The 20,350-nt window shown below is 49.5% G+C and overlaps 1 protein-coding gene across 1 annotated transcript in view; it reads left to right on the top strand.

The window, feature by feature from the left end:
- PAX8 (paired box 8) overlaps positions 1-20,350 on the top strand; it is a gene marked incomplete at both ends in the record, with an annotated part of 56,568 nt that overhangs the window by 19,556 nt on the left and 16,662 nt on the right. Inside the window, 5 exons of the mRNA XM_084234811.1 lie at positions 12,316-12,481; positions 14,455-14,655; positions 16,203-16,291; positions 16,602-16,727; positions 17,004-17,179. Coding sequence (XP_084090937.1) covers positions 12,316-12,481; positions 14,455-14,655; positions 16,203-16,291; positions 16,602-16,727; positions 17,004-17,179 — 758 coding nt within the window. The remainder of the gene's footprint in view (positions 1-12,315; positions 12,482-14,454; positions 14,656-16,202; positions 16,292-16,601; positions 16,728-17,003; positions 17,180-20,350) is intronic.

Raw genomic sequence — 20,350 nt, 5'->3', positions numbered from 1 at the left:
TGTGATTTCACTTGTATTGAAGATGCCCTCATTCCTCTGGTTTCCTAGCACTGCTGTGACCCCACCTCACTGCTGTTTCTTACCCCCTTCCTCTCTCTTTTCCAATCATGAGTCCCCCTCTCTACATGGATCCTTCTACCTACCTCTATTTCTTCCCCTACACAGCTCTTGATGACTTATAAGTCAGTGTCCAAAACCCCGACATTTATGGAAGTGTATCTTTGAGCTAAAGAACTCAGCAGTCTAACATGTCATCGGGATGTGGATTATTTATGAGCCACCCTCATTCCCACCATGCACACGCACACACGCACACACGCACACACGCACACATGCACACAGAGATGTGCGCAGACAGAAATTCACATGGCCACAGACACATACACACACATATGCACACACACAGCTATAGGTATTCCACAGGGTGGTAGAAAGTATGGAAGGAGATGGGGCATGTGCATGGATTTAGAAACTTTATGATTCTATAACATATCAGGGGTTATTAACCAGTAACTTTCTCAAGGGCAAGGACTGTATCTTCTCAGAAACCATCTCCCCACATACACACAGCCTGGAATATTATTAGACATGGAGTGGGTGTTCATTAAATTGAAATCTAATGAACTGAAAATTGCTTTAATATAGGCTCATTTTTTAAAACACAGCATTAATATCCACAGGCCTCTGACCCCAGGGAGAGTGGAAGGAGCAGCACGGTGATCTGTGTGGGCTCTGGGCTCCTAGTCCGTGTTCAGCAGTGCAGGCCTTCCTGCTCCAGTCTCCCAAATGCAGAGGTCCTGCCCTTTCTAATGCAGCCTCGGCTGGGGGGGTCCGGGTCTGGAGGGAGCTAGGAAGCAAAGGAGAAACAGTGGAGAAGAATGACCTTCCCAGGCAGGGGTTCTTTTTTTTTTTTTTAATCTTATTTATGCACACAAGAACTGGGGTGCAGGCCAGAGATGTGGGGGTGAGAGATCCACCAGAGACAGAGTGGGGAGCAGAACAGGCAGATGTGCTGAAATACACTGCTGAGGGGAGCAGTGGGCAAGACAGGAGAGGTCTGCTGTGCCATGTGGGTCCCCACCCTGGCCAGGGATTGAACTCGTGCTGCAGTGACTATGGATAGTTTCATAGTGCTGTCTTAACCCCTTGCACCACCAGGGTGGACCCACCAGGGGTCCTTAGGGGAAGTTCGTGTTTAATCTATTAGTGAATTCAATCAATAAATATTTATTGAGCACCTTCCAAGTGGATTTAAACTCTAGGCAAGCATTAGAGGAGTTTCAAAAAATACAGATTTGGGGCACCATGCCAAAAGACTCTGGTTGAATGGACCTTAAGATGAAAGCTGCTGACTGCCCCAGGGGGCTAGGGTGCAGCCAGGGCAAAGCACAGCTCTCCTCCCAACCCCTGCTGGCCAGTTTCTCTTATCAGCAGGGACATGGCACCTGCCCTTAGAGAGCTAGGCGTCTGGGGGAAAGCTGCACTCTTGTCCAAGAAGGCTTTATGACTGGGGATCGGAGGGAACAGTTAGCCACCCCAAAAACCACATCCACAGGAGCAAAGCTGCTCATCTTCAGGAAGGGCAGGGCATGTGCCTCCAGATAGGGGGTGGCAGAGAAACAGTGTCCAATATTAGCCACAGGGAGAAAGTGGCCAATCCACTGCTGGCCCACTGACACAACTTACAGGATCTGCGAAAGCTTGCAGAGACCTCCAAAAAGCTTGGAGACAACCTCAAAGGGAGATCTAGCCAGGGGAACTGTCAGGCTTGGCAGCCCTTCAGGATTCAATGCAGCCCACGTATGCCCACTGGCTCCCAGCTCTTAGCTCCAGTCCCCATGCCCCTTCTTATGCATTCAAACTGGCTTTAGGACCAAGAAGGGTCTCCCTTCAAACAGGAATTTTTTTTTTTTTTTAGGGAAGCTTCTAGGTCTGTTGACATTTGCAGCAGCTCCATTCCTGGAAATCCACACACTGGGGCCCTTCCTGGGAGGGAGGTGACAGGGTTAATCTAAGGGCTGGGGGAGGCGGAGAAAGGCCTTGAAACCACACAGTGAAGCCAACCAGATTAATAGAGGAAGAGAGGGGGGTAGACCATTAGGAAGACAAAGAGAAAATCATGCTGGAGCAATAGAAAGGGAAATCTAATATCAACTAGGGAAAAATAAATGGAGATTAGGGCAAACAAATTAGCTTTAATGGGTTCAATGCTAATACAAGAATAACAGCCGAGCTGCGAATGCCTTTGAGGGGAAGATGGGATAAAGAACCTGAGCAGTCATGCAGGCAATAAAGACGATGCAGGAGGGGGTGGCCAAAGGCACAGAGGGAGGAGAAAGCAGAAAACTCCGGGTGAGCAGTGAGGAGAGGTGGCACTGGAGGGTTCTCCCACCTTTGACAGGGACAGACCAGACCAAGCAAGGGTCTGAGAGGAAACGGGAGAGCAGGGGCAATCAGCACAATACGGAGATAAAAGCAAGCAAGACAGTGGGAAGACACTGAGGACACAGGAACACAGAGGAGTGTAGGCGAGACTGGGCAGAAAGGGCACAGGGATGGACAAAAACAGAGTGGAGGAAAATGAACCAACATAGAGGAATGGGGGGGGGTAATGAGAAAGGAATTAGGATTGTTCTTTGACTACAGAAAAGTACAAAAAAAGAAATAATGAAACCTGGAGATTTTGAAGTTTTTTTTTTTTTAAAGATTTATTTATTTATGCATACAAGAACTGGGGTACAGGCCAGAGGTGTGGGGATGAGAGGATTCACCAGAGACAGAGTGGGGAACAGAACAGGCAGATCGGCTAAAATACACTGCTGAGGAGAGCTGCGGGCGAGACAGGAGAGGTCTGCTGTGCCATGTGGGTAGCTCCCTGGACGGGGATCAAACTCGTGCTGCAGTGGCTGCGGACAGCTTCATGGGTTGCATCTTAACCCCCTGCACCACCAGGGAGGCCCCTGAAGAGGGTTTTGGAAAGTACCCCCATTTGATAGGGGAAGCACAGATACATTTGCTCTTAGGGAAAGTTGTGACTGGCCTGGGACAGGGGCTGTGTAGGCTGCTGGTAGGGCTGAGCAGCGCAGTTTAATACTGCACCTTTGCATTGATGCAGCCTTGGTCAAGTTCTACGTGGCCTCTGTGCCCTCATCTCATCACCTGTAAAACGGGGATAATGTGCTACTTACCTCAAAGAACTGTTCTGATGACTTAATGAAAAGATGCATTCAGAGTGCTTACTCTTACTCAAAAAGTGCATCTGCCTTGCTGGTTCAAAGACTTCTTTCCCAGCATAGACTAATGGGGGCAGGGGGCTAGATACTGAAAACAGCCCTTGTTCCCCTCCCCTTTCCCAGCTTTCCTCTTCTTTTGAGCTCAACATTGGAAAAATACCAACCAAGTTTGGTTCTTTCCCAGCTAATGACTGATGCCGAAGGACCCTTTTTATCCACCCTTTGTCTCCAACCCTCCACCCTCACCAGCCTTCTCTCCCTGTTGGAGATGAAAGAATAATGCTGAGCTTTCCTACCCTCTGTGCTGATCTCAGGCAAGAGCATCCAAAGAAGCCACGCGACTTAGCCTATTGTTGCAAGGGCCTCTGGGAAGCCCTTCCATTTGCTGAAACTTCAGATTGAAGGATGCAGGGAGCTGCAGTTGGTCCTCATGTCTTCATCTGGGGCTACTTGGGCTGCAGTAAATGGCATGGAGACCCCACCAGAGGGGTCAGACCCAACAAAGCAGGAGAAGGCCTGACAAGGACAAGCTCAGGAATCAATAGCCACCTGGACAGGGGCTCCTAGAGGTGAACGACAGAGCAGGGATTATTTTCTGCCCCCCACCCCCATCCCCAGCGCATTCCAGAACCTTGTCCTTTTCTCATCACTAGGATTTTGGAAGAGCAAGAGCAGTTAAATGATCCAGGCGAGAAGGTCAGATGGGATGAGAGAGTTCTGTCATTTACTGAGTAATAAGTTAATTAAATTGAAACCATTCCCATAAAACTATAACCTCCAAGAGGACAGAGATCCAACTGTCTTCATCCCATATATCCTCGGAGCCTGGAGCAGTGCCTGGTATGGAAACAGAGAATGTTTGTGGAGGCCCATGCATTGCCCATCGGTGTTATTGAGAACATAAGACACACCTAGGAGGAGAGATGGGGAAAGGTGCAGTTCACACTGAGGTTGTAAGTTAAGAGATGGAGCAAAGGTTTGAAGACAGGCAGTTGTCTCCAGAGCCTACTTTCCTAACCTCTACCCTGTACAGCTTCGGTGGATGAAAATAAAATATTAAATGAACCTCCCTTATGCATCATCCTAAGAGGACAAATAGCAGCAACAGCAGCAGTTGTCCAGATTCCAGCTCCCCGGGAACCAGACTCAGGTGCTCCTCAGATGTAGAGGCAGGCAGGAGGTGCTGTCACTTGGGTGGCCTCAGTCCCAGCTCCCTGGTTCATCCTCCAAAGCCTCAAGGTTCTGGTAATTCCAGCTTCTTCTTCCCTTTGCTTCTCCCAGCCTGTGAGCAGCGATCTCTTCCTGTAAACTACCATCTCAGGGTTATCGTAGTGCTTCCTTTGTGCTCACACCGCCTCCAGCACCCAGATAATCCCCTCTGTTAAACCCCTCCACTGAAACAGCTAGGAGCAGGTCTCTCTATTCTGCCTGACCCTAGCTGATCTGCTACTTGATGCCAGAGAAGATCTGAGAGAACAGGCTCACAGGTCAGTCTGCTCAAGTCCTTGGGCTTTATCACACAACATAGCCTGGGCTCCTTGGCAATAAGAACTGGAGGACCAGTTTCTTTTTTACTGTACAGACCTTTGCAGACATAAAGGGGCAGCACTACCCAGGCAGCCCTGAGTCAGAACCTTCTTCTCCAGTGAGTCTCTGCATCCGGAATGGCCAAGGTTCCAGTAAGTTTTTTTTTTAAAGATTTATTTATTTATACAAGCACTGGGTACAGTCAGAAGCGCGGGAGGGAGAGAGAATTCACCAGAGCCGGAACAGGGAGCAGAGCAGGCAGACTGACAAAGTACACTGCTGAGGGGAGTAGAGGGCGGCAGGAGAGGTCTGCACGCCATGTGGGGCCCTCACCTGGTGGCCGGGGATCAAACCGTCATTGCAGAGGCTGCAGGCAGCTTCGCAACCCAGCGCTCAACCGCTGCGCCACTGGGGAGGCCAGGTTCCAGTAAGTTTTGCTGCTAAACCTCTTGGCTTGATCTGTCTTGGGGTTCTTTCCTTCAATGCATGTTGATGTCTCCCCACCAGAGCTGTGAATGAACCCCAAGAGAGTCAAGACTCTAGATCACATCTCATCGTGCTCCATAGAGCCTCTACTGCCAGTTCTTAACTCAGACTCCCAAGGCCCACATTGGTAACAATCTCCTCATCCCTGGAAACTGGCGACAACATTGCCCAGTTCACAGAGTGCTCCTGTAAACCCGGCTAAGGCTGCTAAGAAAGGTGTGAGCCTGACAAGTGCGCACACTTGACATTGATATTGAAGGTTTGATGTAAAAGCCAACAGGAAGGCCCTGCATGCATCTGTTGGCTCCTGCAGGAGGGAAAACTGCTCCTCCTAGTGTGTGTGTGTGTATATGTGTGTGTGTGTATGTGCGCATCATATATATGTATCTTCTGTCATATATAAATATATATATATAGCATATTATGTATGTAGTGTGTGTGTTTCCAACAGTTCTGCTTGGGAAAAGAATATTCAGGCTTCACTGAGCTTGTTGTGAACATGGCATCTTTCTTTTCTCCCTCCCTTCTTTCCTACTTCTTCCCTTCCCTCCTTCTATAGTTAAAGCAATAGCACTTATTTGGTACCCATTGTGCACCAAGTCATATACCAGATATTAACATTTCACAGATGAAGAGGCCACACATCACCCCTCAAGTCTATGCAAGTGGACAGAGGCAGTATAAAAATAGACATTTATATTCTATGAAGTGCAGCAGCAGAGATTATGCCCTGAAGTGTTTAAAAGAAAGGACCAGAGGGAGCAGGCAGGAAAGTCAAGGAAGACTTTCTGTAAGAGGTATCTTCCTGAACTGAAGCAAGGCATGAGTATGAATCAATGAGACCCAGTAAGGAAAGGGTGCTCCAAGCAGAGAGGAGTGAGAGCAAGAACAAGGACACTGGGAGGATTACATACTGTGAAAGAAGAGCAGCCAGCAGTTCTGATGCCAAGACATAAGATTCCAGCTCAGCCAGATAGGAAATGAGGCTGGCGAGGTAAACCGGGGCCAGCTCATGGTGGGCACTGCCTGCAGATTGAGTAGCTTCGGCTGCCCCATGCAGGAGATGGTGCATGCCCTGGAAGCCTTCAGCAACTTGGCAGCATCAAGGTCAAATTGGGTTATAGATGTATTGCTCCCCAGCCAAGGGTCACCTGTGTAAGGTGAACCCCTACTCGCCTTTGTCTCAGATGATGCCACTTTGGTCATCTGGAATTAATTGTCTCTCACTCTCCCCCCATTATTCAGGAAGACCACCTCGTGTTGTGTCCTTCTTAGCACCATCAAGGCAATTATTATACATTTATTTGTAGGTACATTTTGCAGTTTATCGATGCAATGTATTCCTGGACTGGAAGCGCTGAGCGAGCAGGGATCAGCTCTGTGTAAAGTTCTGGAAAAGTGTTTCACAAGTGATAGGAGCTCAATAAATTTCCACTAAATGGATAAATGAATGCATGGATGTATGCACTCCAGGGATGATTAGGAAGATACTTTTTAAGTAAATGTTTAGGAGGTAAAAATGTATGGTTTGGGGAATACTCCATACGGGGAGAATGAAAGAAGTTAATGGCTGTGAGTTCATTCATGTAGGATATATTTTTTGAACCCTTAATATCATTTAATAATGAACAGAATAGACATAGTCCTGCCTTGTGTAGTTTTCAGTCTCGTGTGAGAAGACCTCATTTCTCATACCTATCATTGTGGCTGTAAAATTAAAATTGAATGGATGTCAAGGTAGAATGGTGAAGGCTGCTATGACAGCATCTAAACAGAGGTTCCAACCTCTAGGACAAAGCAAAGTGCCAGAGGAGGTGACTTTGTATGGGCTAAATCTTACAGATTGGGTAAGTGTTAATTAGATAAGAGGAGAGGACAGGAGTTAGCTGGAGGGAAGAGCATGTACGAGAAGGCCACAATGTGTGGTGGAAGGTAGCATGAAATGAAGCTGCAGAGGCAAGCTGTACACTTGTGTGGCACCTGCTGTCGTTACCAAGACAAAGCTCAAAGAGGAATCTCTATACCACCTAAGAGGGGTAAAGATCTCTGCTGCAGACACCTGGGATGCCCACAATGCCTTCAGTACACCAGTCGTAGACGCACCATGGTTGGGGAGGGGGTGACCAAGGATGACCCAGTACAGTGAGCAGAGCACTAGGAATTGAAAAAATCTGGAAGAAAATAAATACAATGGAACAAATGATGGAGGAGAACCTCAGTAAAGAGAAAAAGCATGCCTGAAGGTATAAGGTGTAAGAAGATAGTGCTGCCATAGAAAAATCCACTGGAGAGGGAGATTATGGCACCTCCACCCTCTATCAGTTAATAAGCGCTCCCACGTGGTAAGCCTGAGGCATGTCTCAAGGTGATCTGCATAGCAGGGGAGGAAATGAAGGCAAGGGGAACAGCATGCACATCTACTTTCTGAAAAACAACTTGGATGAAAATGATAGGAAAAGATTTCATAGTCAAGGAGACTTTTGTGGGGGGGATGGCGATTAGGGATGGATGAGTTTAATTGCATTTACAGATCCAGGGGAAGAAGCTAGTAGAAAGAGAAAGGTAAATAATTTAAAAGAAATGGGAAGAGATTCCAGAACAATGGAAGATGAGGGATCATGGAGAAGTAACAGCAGCAGCTTTATCTTGCTACTTTCTCTCTACTCCAGTTACCCTTTGGAGGAGGTAGTGCAAGGCACAGAGATACCAAGGGTCATGCAGAAGTTTGGGGAAACCTGATGCAGAATGCTGCATCTCAGCATTTAGCCCTTTTTATCCTAGTCCAAGGATCTAAAGTGCCCAGATAACCCATAACCTCATGGATGCTGGAGCAACCTGTGCGGACTTGGGGTGAAAGGTAGAACAAGAGGTTTCCAGGGGCCTAGAACATGTTTTTTGAGTCAGAGGTTCTGGTGTTTATTCCATAAGGCATCAAGCCATGGGGAGCTGCTGGGAGGTTACAGTGGGAGATCACAGGCCTGCAAGTGAGACACCACCAGGCTGAGAATGTCAGACACTGGCCAGCACTGGCAAGACCATGCCACTATGCAAGGGCAGTGGACAAGCATAATTCAAAGGACATCCCAGAGCAGTCACTGCTTCCCACTACGGACAGCGCTTCCAAGTCTCCAACCCCACTGTCCTTGGCACTAAAGCAAAAATTCCCAGAGGTGTGAGGTGTCAGACAGAAGGTAAAAGAAGAAAATAACAGTGTATAGCACTTAGGGGTCCTGTGGGAGATTCCTCTCAACATCCAGTAGAGCTCTTCGCATTTGTAAAGAGTTTTTCTGTCACATGTATATCCTGAAGCATTAATTAAACCTTTGTGACAGGTAGACTGCGCCTCTGCCCTGGAGAATAACGCATAAAGGAATCCAAACAAGAAGTTCAATTTAGACAGGACCACGGGAGTAAAATACCCCAACACCTTAAGGGTGTGAGTACTGGGCATGTAATGAGTGTCAGGCTGTGAACCTCTTTATTCCTTCAACCATCCCTACTTTTCAGAGTCTTATAAGGGGTGAAGAGATTACCAAAGAAAGCCCTAAGATTTCCCCAAATAGTATCTTTTCTTATGTTTATAGTCCCTAAATTTACAGGACTTCATTGCAGAAGTCCTCTCCAGCCCCTGGAAAGTTAGCTTTCTCTTGCCTCAGAACCTGCTATATCAGCCAGACAGTTCCACCTTCTCCACACCCATCACTCCGCATCCATGATCCTCTAGCAAAGGGCCTTTGTTGAGGAAACTCCAAACTCAAACCTCCAAACTTCAAACCTCTTTCTGGTTCAGATCTTCCCCAGGGGCCCCACAAGGGTACCCACTCATTTCTGGCTTCCGGCCTCAGAGTGCACCCATCCACCACCACATGGAAAGGTGGTCAGCACAGTGGGTGGGCCTGGCCCACCGCAGTTCAGGAAGGAAGGCCCCACCGCAGTTCAGGAAGGAAGGCTGCACCCACCTCTGGGCACTGGGTGGTGACTCACCCAGAGGACTCCACTCCCCCACACCGGACACAGGAAGGACAAAAGTCCTTCCATTACAGGGACTCTGCTCAAAACCTCAAGCCAGAAGAGTGGCCTCCATCTACAGCCAGCAGGTCTTTCCAAGCTCATCTTCCTGCCCAGCCTACAGATACATAGATGCTTTTCAACTTCTTAAACTTGTGCATGAATTTTTTGTCTTTGGAAACTTCTTCATCTGGTTACGTCCTCCCTGAAACTTCCCTGTGACTGGCTACAGGCTTCCCTAGCACCTGGAATTACCTCTCAGAAAAAATTTCCTCCTTAATATAGCGATTTCTAACTTATTTTCATTGCATCCCCCCAAAGATCTTAAGCTCCTTGAGGGACACGTTTCTTATCTTGCTCAAGATGGTATCATCAAAACCTGATCATGGGGGCCTCCCCGGTGGCGCAGTGGTTGAGCGCTGGGTTGCGAAGCTGCCCGCGGCCTCTGCAGTGCCGGTTCGATCCCTGGCTGCTCCCCGGCCACTGGAGGAGGGTCCCACATGGCGCGCAGACCTCTCCTGCTGCCCGCTGCTCCCCTCAGCAGTGTGCTTCAGTCCTTCTGCCTGCTCTGCTCCCTGCTCTGGCTCTGGTGAATTCTCTCACCCTCCCGCGCTTCTGACTGTACCCAGTGCATGTATAAACAAACAAATAAAATAATAAATAAATAAAACATGCCTCTATTAAAAAAAAAAAAAAAAAACCTGATCATGGGAGACACTGTGAATGTGTGTTGTGATGAAAGGTGAAATATCCCGGTGTGGAGATGGGTGGGGGAAGGGTGGTGTGAGTAGTAGTTACCTTAAATTTTCTTTATCAGTTGCTGCTCAGCCTAAAACAATGGTCCTCAGAGTGTGACTTCAGGCTGTGTCAGCACCAGCTGGAATCTCCTTAGAAATACAAATTCTTGGTTCCATCCCAGGCCTCAGGGTATCGGGCTCAGCCTTCTATTTCCACAAGTACCCTAAGTGATTCTGAGGCCCACTCAAGTTTGAGAGCCACTGCCCTTGGCTAGGGCAATTTGCACCATGGCATCAATCATGTGGATACCAAAAATTAGAAAAGCTTTGCATTTATAGAAGACTTCCAGCTACCCAAACATGCCTCCATCCTCACTCTCTATCTTCTCCCAGCAGTGGTTAAAGGTCAGCAGCAGACACAAGAGTAACAGTTAGCTCCAGTCAATGGATGAAAACATCCTAGTTAAGTTGGGGAAATCCAACTTTCCACATGAAAAATTAAAACAGGGCAGAGTCAAGGTAGGAATCTGGTTCAAGGCTCTTTGCACAATAACTCAGAGTCACTCAGCTGCCGTAAAATAAAAGCATCGCCCTTCATAGTATGAATGCATTTTTCCCTTCTGCCGATGGGAACTTTTCTGGAGGGTTTGGGTTTCCAAGGATCCACCTCTTCAAGGAGATTTTGGACAAAAGTCTACAGTTAGAAAGAAACAGTAAAAGAATTTAAATGCACAATACCTAATTTATGTCACTCAAAAATAGCGTGGGTTTTTTTTTTTTCTCAACCTACTCTTTAGGGCTGAGACCACCACCACCTGTAGGAAACTTTGCTTCCAAATGTTAAGATCCTAGCACAAACACCTAAGCCTGGGGCGGGGAGGGGGGGGTCACTGTCGGGGGGTGGGGGGGAGAGGTGGCAGCCTAAGTTCTGGAAAATGGGGACAAAGTCAGGGAACTCGAGAGCGTCTCTGTTTGGGTGGCTTCTGGCGCCCCCTCGTGTTCAGTGGACCCAAAAGAATCGAAAGGCAGCAAGGATGGAGTGAGGGGTCAAATGGCTGGAGACATCCTCCAAGTCATTCTCCTCAGAGCACCTTGGCCACTGAGAAGCCTGTCTCTACCCCTGAGCCCACTCTGGGAGCCCATTCTGGGGCTTTCAGGCATCACTGAAAGCCCCACTAGATGTCTTCCCAGCTCTGGTGGAGATGTTCCGGGGGACAGCTGCCTGGAGCAGGACAGATGAAGGTGTGCCCAAGCTCACCCAGCTGACTCTTCCAGGAAGATGGATCATCCTGTCCCTCCTGCTAGGCATCTGGCCAGCAGGCTTCTCCTGACTTACCGCCCTGGCCAGAGGCTTTTAACCTTCTTTTAAGGCAAATTGACTGTTGTGCTGAAGACAGCTTCGGCCCCTGAGGAACCAATTGCAAAGCAGTTCTGAATGTGCTAAGTCAGTGGGCTGTAATAGGTACTGTGTGCCCAGCAGAGGCACTTCCAGCCCTGGGCCATAAATAGCCCTTAATGGGCACCCACAGAAGACTTGGCATTGGTTCTTCCTTTCACCTGCCTGTACCCCTGGATTTCCACCCCCAGGGTCTCTACCATCACAGCCAGATCACCAAATCATGCCCCTAGTGTGAAAACATGACCTTCCTGCCTGGACCGTGCCACCTTCGGCTGGGATTGCGGGTCAGTGCCAGCTTCCAGGTCCAGTCCGACCCACAGAATGGGGCTCACCCGAGGAAGCAGTACTGATGGGAGCCTTAAACCTCGGGTCGCATAAGTCATACACATCAGGCCACTAAACTCTCCCAGCCCCAGTCTTCTCATGGGCAAAATGGAGATCTCAACCTTGAAATTCCTGTGGCCTGCGTCTAGAGATTTTAGACCTGAGATGTTGATAACTCTAACAGCAAAGACCTTCTTGCCTCTAAAGCTTCACACATGCTATTCCAACTGTCTGGAACAATTTTCTCCCTTCTCTTCTTCACTCAGCTAACAAGTCTTTATCCTCAGTCTCAACTTCGCCTTCTTCAGAAACAATTCTGTGGTCCCGAGTGGTCTCCTCCAGTGATCCCCACCCCCGCCCCCTGCAGGGTCTCCAGCACAGCAGTGGTCACGTGGTATGCTAATTGGCTATTGCTGAAATGGGGCCTCATTCTAATAAACCTGATAGGGCAAGGGCAGGAATCACATCTGCCTTATTCACCTCAGCATCCCCAGTGCCTGGAACAGCATCTGACACATGATGAGCGGTCAGTAAACATGTGAATAGGTGAATGGGCTGTCCTGCCTGGCACTGATTAACTGTCCCTGAACTATTTTCTTAGGCCATGGAGGGCTGAACCAGCTGGGAGGGGCTTTCGTGAATGGCAGACCCCTGCCTGAAGTGGTGCGCCAACGCATCGTGGACCTGGCCCACCAGGGCGTGAGGCCCTGCGACATCTCCCGCCAACTCCGTGTCAGCCATGGCTGCGTCAGCAAGATCCTTGGCAGGTAAGCACGAAATTCACCACGTGCCACCTTCCCTGCAGGGCTTGCCTTCTGCAGCCCACCTTGCAGCCACCTTCCCTCACTGGACTTGGAGTCCATTCCCAATAGCCAGCATAGGTCCCCGGACCTGAACAGGGTGTGCAGATGCCCCAGGGCCCCTCCCATCTGCTGACTTCTGTGTCCATTTCTCCATCCTTTCCCTTCTCCCTCTCCCTCTTTCTCCTCTGCCCCTATGTCTCATTTTCTATAGGTGTCTTTGCTCCCCAAACAGGAAAACCTTCCCCCAAAGTCCTCCCTACCCTCACCCTCATCCCACCCCCCCTCACCCCACTGAGACGAAGGGAAATGGAGTCATGAGGAAAGCACCCCGGCTCCAGGGGTGTCTGAGTTTGCACTTCAAACTGTAACCCCCAGAGCACTTGCCACATAAGCACAGGCTGCTTGATGAAATGCGGAGCCTGAGGCACAGTGTCTGCTTGTGTGGGAGCCGGGGCTGGACACAGATTACAGATGTCCAGGTGGCACTAAGACCCTCCATAAGGCTGCTGAGCAATGGCTCACCACCCTGCTGGCTGCCTGTTAGTCACCCAGGAACCTTAATTAAAACAAAGTCTGTGCTCAAGTCCCAGCCCACACCAAGTAAAGCAGGATTTCAGGGGAATGGGCCCAGTATAGTGGTAAGACCCCCTCAAGTAACTCTAATTTACTTCAGCCAGAGTTGAGAATTATGGACCCAAGTTTAGCAGGACCAGCGGCAGCAGAGCCCGGCTTCTGGGCTGAGAGAGTCACATGAGCTAGTCTGGGGAATGACTTCTGTCAGAAATACCCCTGCCACTGCGGATTCTAGGATTTCCATCAGCACAGAGTCCCTATCTCCCTCCCCTACCCCATAGGTGGATTCAGAGGTGTTCTGGCTCCAAGGGGCGAGGGGCCTAACCTGTAGCTGAAAGTGAAAGGCCCTGGTATCCTGGCTGAAGAGTCAGGGAAAGGTGTGCTTGGTGGCTGGGGTCCAGAGTGATTCCCCAGCTGGGCTACAGCATCCCAGGGAGGAGATGAGCCCTGCACGGTAGAGACAGACAGGGAGTTTTAAAGAGCTGGAAGAGATGGGCCTCCCCTGGTGGCGCAGCGGTTGAGCGCTGGGTTGCGGCGCAGCCTTTGCAGCGCCAGTTCAATCCCCGTCCACCGGCGAGGGTCCCCCCCCCCCAACCTCCGCCCCACACACACACACAAAGAGCTGGAAGAGTCATTTCATTGAAGAGACCCAAGAGTTTCCACCACAAAAGGGAAGGTTTCCTGATCTAGGTCATTCTGCCAAAGCAGCTAGTTGGGGGTAGAAGTAGAGAAGGAGACCCTGGGAGAGCAGGCTTGGCTTCAGGCACGGGACGTGGCCGGGGATCCAGAGTCCACGAGGAGAGGCTTCAGCCTGAACCGAGTAACCTGGTAGAAAACCAGTGATTGGGGGAGGCTCAGACAGGGTGGGGAGCAAAGGTGAGCCAGCGAGACAGGGTAGAAGCCCCAATGACCCCAGCTGGCTGCCTGGGGAGGGCTTGAACCAGAATGGCCAAGGAGAACAGTGAGTCACGCTGCCCAGAGAAAACCCTACGGTGAACCTGTAATCCACACCAAGTCCAGAAGTCAGCATTTCCTTTCCTTTCTTAGAAGGAACATCTTTTGTGCCCCCTGACAGTGGACGCTGCAGGTGTTCAGACACTATACTGGCCGGGGAGAAAGGAAGAAGGAAAGCCAGGCGTCCCAGGGAAGGTCTCTAGTAGCAGTTCTGGCCTGGCAGCAGCATAAACCTACCAAGCAAGCCCAGACAGAGCTGGGAATATCAAGTGTTAGAGGTGGCCTGGGGACATATTTTACCTCCACACCCCACCCCAGAAGCCCCAGTGGGGAGCAAGTATCTCTGCCTAAGTCCCTGCCCAAAGACCCCACCTGCTTATTGGGTAATTCTTTGGGATTCTCAATTGGAGTAGGTACTACGAGACTGGCAGCATCCGTCCTGGAGTGATAGGGGGCTCCAAGCCCAAGGTGGCCACCCCGAAGGTGGTGGAGAAGATTGGCGACTACAAGCGACAGAATCCTACCATGTTTGCTTGGGAGATCCGAGACCGGCTCCTGGCTGAGGGTGTCTGTGATGGTGACACTGTGCCCAGTGTTAGCTCCATCAACAGGTAAGAGAGAGAAAGCAGTGAGGGGCTGGGGTTCCTGGGCTTTGGGTGAATCAGATGAGAGATACTGTAAGAAGGACCTGGGGAGGAGTCCCATGCTAAAGAATCAAGCAGGAAGCACTCGTGGTCCAGGGCAGGTAACACACCTCCTTGCTGCTGTGGGGTGCCTGCAGTTTCCATCCTCACATAGCATATCCTCTTTCTAATAAAATAATCTTCTTGAGTTGACCCTTTCCTGAGTCACAAGACTCCTAACCCGATTATTATTGTAGCATTCACTCATTTGTTTAATCATCCATGGGCCTCCCTGGTGGCGCAGCAGGTTGAACGCAGTGCTGTGGAGCTGTCTGTGGCCTCTGCAGCACTGGTTCAATTCCCGGCCAGCCAGGGAGAAACCCACATGGCAGGACAGACCTCTCCTGTCTGCTGCTCCCCTCAGCAGTGAACTTCGGTCCGTCTGCCTGTTCTGTTCCCCACTCTGTCTCTGGTGAGTCCTCTCACCCTCCCGCGCCTCTGGTCTGTACCCCATATATATATATATATATATATATATATATATATATATATATATATATATATATATAAAAATCCAATTATTCATTCCCTACCTCAATATAATTATTTATCCAGCCATTCATTTACATACACATATGCAATTTGCTCATTATGAGGTAGATGCTGGAGACACAATCCCTGTTCCTTCAGATCTTACAGTGTAGTGGTAAGACAGACCCTAATCAAGCACCCACACAAACAATTGTAAAATGCAGCTCAATGTCCTGCTAAAGACAGGATCATGAGGGTATGTGATCTAGCAAAGGCCACTGGGTTTAGAAAGATAATAAAACACTGCCCCTGAGTAAGAAAAAATAAGAGCTAACTAGGTGAAAAGAGGAGCAAAAAGAGCTGAGATAGAGAAGAAAGAGTTGGGACAGCACATGCAAAGGCCCTGGGACTATAGGATCTTATACAAGAAGTGGAAAGAAAACTAGTGGGTAGAGGGGAGCATGAAGTAGGCCAAGATGGAGATGTCAGCAAAGCTTGCCCTTTAGGGTTTGATGACTGGGTTACATGTTCTTGCCTATGACCTATGAGCAATGGGAAGCCACTGGCAGATTTTAAGCAGGAGGCTGACTTCCATTTCAAGAAGTCTTACTCTGTGTGCAACAGAATGGATGAGAAAGAGTCAAGAGTGGACAGGGATGGCAGCAAATGACCCCAGAAGGAGAGAGTCAGTGGTGGCATACACCGAGGTGTGGGCAACGACGGGCAGAGAGGGACTGATGTAGGGAGATCTTACAAGGTCAAATGCACAGAACCTGGTGACTGGTTTGAAAGCAGAAGGAGAGGGATGTTTAACTGCCCTTCCCACCACCGTGTTTCTGCCTTGAGTGAATGATGGTCCCAGTTATGAAATGAGAAGGACCAGGTGTGAGAGGTCATGGGTTTGAAACTGAAGTGCCTCTAAAATACTCAAGTGGATCTCCAGAAGGCAAGTGCACCCAGTTCTGTTGCCTCCTCTCTGATGGGCCTTTCTTGTCTCCTTGTAGAATCATCCGGACCAAAGTGCAGCAGCCATTTAACCTCCCCATGGACAGCTGCGTGGCCACCAAGGCCCTGAGCCCAGGACACTCGCTGAGTGAGTGTGGAGGGGTCGGCAGGCACACTCAGCCCCTTGCACACGCCCCCATCTGCGTGCATACACAACCACACACAAACACGTCCACAGACACATCCATCTGTGGGGGCTGAGCCATTCCACTGGGACAAAGCTTTGCTGGGTTCCCGGGGAAAAGTCACAGAAATATTTACAGGTAGAAACACTTCAGTAGGTCAGTGCTGACTCGAAGAACCCCTCCCACAGTGGCCCCTCCCTCCTCATGGTGGCAGAGAGGGTGATGAGGCGTGTTGGCCCATATCCTGACTCTTTCCCTCTTATCCCACTGCAGTCCCCAGCTCAGCTGTAACACCCCCAGAGTCACCCCAGTCGGATTCTCTGGGCTCCACCTACTCCATCAACGGGCTCCTAGGGATTGCTCAGCCTGGCAATGACAGCAAGAGGAAAATGGATGACAGTGAGTGTTGGGGGACCAGAGGGCACGTTGTGGGGGGTGTAGGAAGGCAGTTTTCTCGGGCTGGCTGTGATGGGGACAGAGCCCCCGATGGCCCAGAATGTTGTAGGTGCTCTAGAACGCCCCTCCTGCAGCACCTGGCCTGTCCCTGAGTCAGCCACGGCCCCAAGGCCCAAGCATGGTGCTGTCCCTCCTCCCCTGCTGGAGTCAGCACTTCTCTGGCTTGGAGGATAAGTAGAGAGGCCCTCTGAAAGCTCTCTCCCTGCCTGGGGACACCAGGTGACCAGGACAGCTGCCGGCTGAGCATTGACTCCCAGAGCAGCAGCAGCGGGCCCCGCAAGCACCTTCGGACGGATGCCTTCAGCCAGCACCCTCTTGAGCAGCTCGAGTGCCCATTCGAGCGGCAGCACTACCCGGAGGCCTACGCCTCCCCCAGTCACACCAAAGGCGAGCAGGTGAGCACTGGGCGTGGGAGGTGAGCGGGGGTGGGCAACGCATGGTCTCTGAAAGCTCCCTAATGAGGCTGCAGGGCTGTCACCAAAGCAACTGGAAGCTGCTTCCATGGGCCGAGGGCCCTGCTCCAAGCCGCTGCAAGCCCAACACATGCTTTGTTCCACCAGATGCTGCCATCTTCCTCTTCTTCCTCCCAGGTTTCTTGCCTTCTCTCACCTCTGTGCCTAGTCCTTTCAGGGAGGGCAACTCAACCAGGCCATGCCATCCCCTCGCCTTCGATGGCTGTGATGGACTGCAGGGTCAGGACCCACAACTCTATAAAGCTGCAGTGCTCCAGGCCTTCGTGCCATGACCACAGGCCACCTCCAGCCATTCACATCAGCACCCCCATGAGTTCGCGTTACTCACGCCACCCGCATTCACACCTCTCTGCCCTGGCACAACATGTGCCCTCCTGCAGAATGCCTTTCCTCCCACTTCTCTGCCTGGAAAAATGCCCCCTGGCCATTATGACTCAGCTCAAACCTCACCTTGTCCATGAATCTTTCCTTGCTCTCAGACACGCTCCATTTCTCCCTTGTCTGTGCTTCTGAGTATCCAACATACCACTTCTGATCACTTCCCAAGGAGTAGCCTAAGAATATAGTGGACAAAAGTAGAAAGAGAGTGAATTTCCTAAGGACAGGCAACATTTGGAAACATAATTTTTATCTTCAGCCCCTACCATCCAGTCCCTCTGACTCTAGATACTCAATAAGGTATACTGAATGAATGCACAAGAAAGTTGAGAAATCCAGCACAATCAATCACAAGAAATCTAGGGAAACTTTTCTTTTCCATGATGAGGACAAGTGACATGGTTTGTAACAGTTAGGCTTCTGTGAAAAGCTGGCAGGGTCTTCCCCCCGCTCACCCCACCAAGTCTACCAGCTGAAGAGCTTCTCTAGGCTGCATCTGTTCGTCCTGCCCTAGGCTCACACTGTATCTGATCCAGAGTGAAGCAAGCCCATTTGCCTTTAAGATCTAGTAGGACAATGGCAACGATGCCAATAATCAGCTGAACCTCTGCCAGTGACCGTCTGGGCTGCTGGGCCCGCGCCAGCACCCGCAGCTGGGCAGGCAATCTGCGTCAGCGATTTTATCAGCCTGGGCTGTGGCAGCAACGAGGGGAGCAGAGAAAGCTGGCTGTCAGCAGACTTGGCGAGAGGGCTGGGGTGCTCATTGCCCGTCAGCACATGGCTCCCAGAGGGAAACACGGGCCGCAGGGGTGGGCCTGAGGGAAGCCCACTCCAGGAGAAAGGAGCCTGCATAACCCAGTGGGCAAACACCAGTGGTCCAGTAAAGAAACCTGACAGCTGAGACCCTGGGCACCCGCTAGCCACGGAAGCATTTCTGGCTCCATTCCTGAGCCCCTCAAGGGAACCTGCCTGATTACAAAGAGACCCCGACTATATCCCATTGGCATTTGTACAGGGAGAGCCTTAGAGCTGGAAAAACCAAGTCAAATTTTTCCATTTGTGTGGAGGTCGCTCAGGCCAGGGAGGGTAGGGACAGCTCAGGGAAGCAAAGCATCATGTTGCTCAGGCCTTCCAACCCTGCTTTCACTGAGCCTAACCTACTGCTACCTGTTTAGACATGGCACCTCTGTGTAAGTTGTTAATTGAAGCCTGACAAAAAAAGTTTGAGAACCATGGAATTACTCCAACCCTCATCTCACAACGCGGAGGCTAAGGCCAGCATGGCGTTCATCAGTGACTCACTCCCGCCCTCAGTCACTCAGTCAGTCATCCCCCTGACTTGGTGGTGAGGGGCAGGGAGAGCCCAGACTGTGCAAGGGCACCTCACGTCCCAGCTTTTGCCTCTTCCACCTTTGGCGACTCTGACAGGGCCACCCAAGGAGTACCCCTTGTCCTCTCACCTGGGCAGGGAAGGGACACTGGCCTGAGGAGTGCACAGCCTCACCTCACTTCAGGATGGGGACAGTCATTGTCATCTTTTCTCTAAAGTCAACAAGGGGGAAAGCAATCAACAGAAATGTCATGGCGTCTTATTTCTATTTGCTGTTTCACTCTTAGGCATAGTTAGTCTCTGCAGCTCTTGTTTTATGTAACAAGTGTACCCGGAAGCAGATCAACAGAATGTGACGATCATGATGATAAAGACCAAGAACTTGGCAGCTCTGACTTCATAATTCTGAAATAATACTACTTAGTGTATGTTTCTAAGTTTCTGTTTTAAAACACATATAGGCCAGATATATGTATTCTCTTGACAGACCAGCACAGGTATTAGTTATTTAATAATGCAATTAGTTATTTAATTATTTATTTAATACTTGCTAGATGGTTTAAAAATCTGTTCTATAAGGTTTGCCAAGAGAAAAGATCTATTTGAATCAAAAAGTCAGAACACGGAGAATGAATTAAAAAATGTTGGGACTGGTATTACAGAAGATAGTAAGAAAATATGAGAAATAAACATAATTGTGAACTCTTCTCAAATTTAATTAATTGTTTCATCTTCATTTTCTTTGATATTAACTCACTTTGAAATTAAATTATCTCTTTCATCAAAAAAAAAAACCCTAATGTAAGTCTTGATGAGCGTGTGCAGTTACAAATGACGAGCGTGTGCAGGTAACAAATGTCTCTAAAAATCTCATTTGGCCTTGTGAACAGATTCTACTGTCCCCTATAATACATGAAAAAAATCTAGCAAGCCCAGGGAGATTGATCTTTGCAGAATCAGGGCTTACCTCGCTCAAGTTCTAGAGTCGCTGTGCCTCTGTGTCTCCCAATTTAAGTTCAATCCTAGCAAAAAATCCCATCATCAATAGGATGTTTAAGCTAAACACCAACATTTGACTATATAGTTAGGATTTGTTTTTTAAATAAATTGTCTAGATTTGGGGACAGTATGGGATTCTAAGTAGATATTTTGGTATGAAATCAACATAAAGCGTTTTAAAGTTTTCTTGTACTCTTTAGAAATTAGGTATTTTGTTCAATTTCATTAAACCAGCTCTAAGCAACTCCACCCTGCCTCGAAGCAGGCTCCCTGGAAAGACATGGGACCAGAGCGCCATTTAGTCAGTAATTGCAGCTTCATGGTAATGGTGCCCTAGTGGCCTCCAGAATTGACTGCAGCTTCTAGAAGTGCCCACCATACAACCG

Source organism: Talpa europaea, assembly GCF_964194135.1.
Source record: "Talpa europaea genome assembly, chromosome: 6".
NCBI classification, from domain to species: domain Eukaryota; kingdom Metazoa; phylum Chordata; class Mammalia; order Eulipotyphla; family Talpidae; genus Talpa; species Talpa europaea.
The sequence above is the reverse complement of the archived record's forward strand: the minus strand, read 5'-3'. Positions and strand labels throughout refer to the sequence as shown.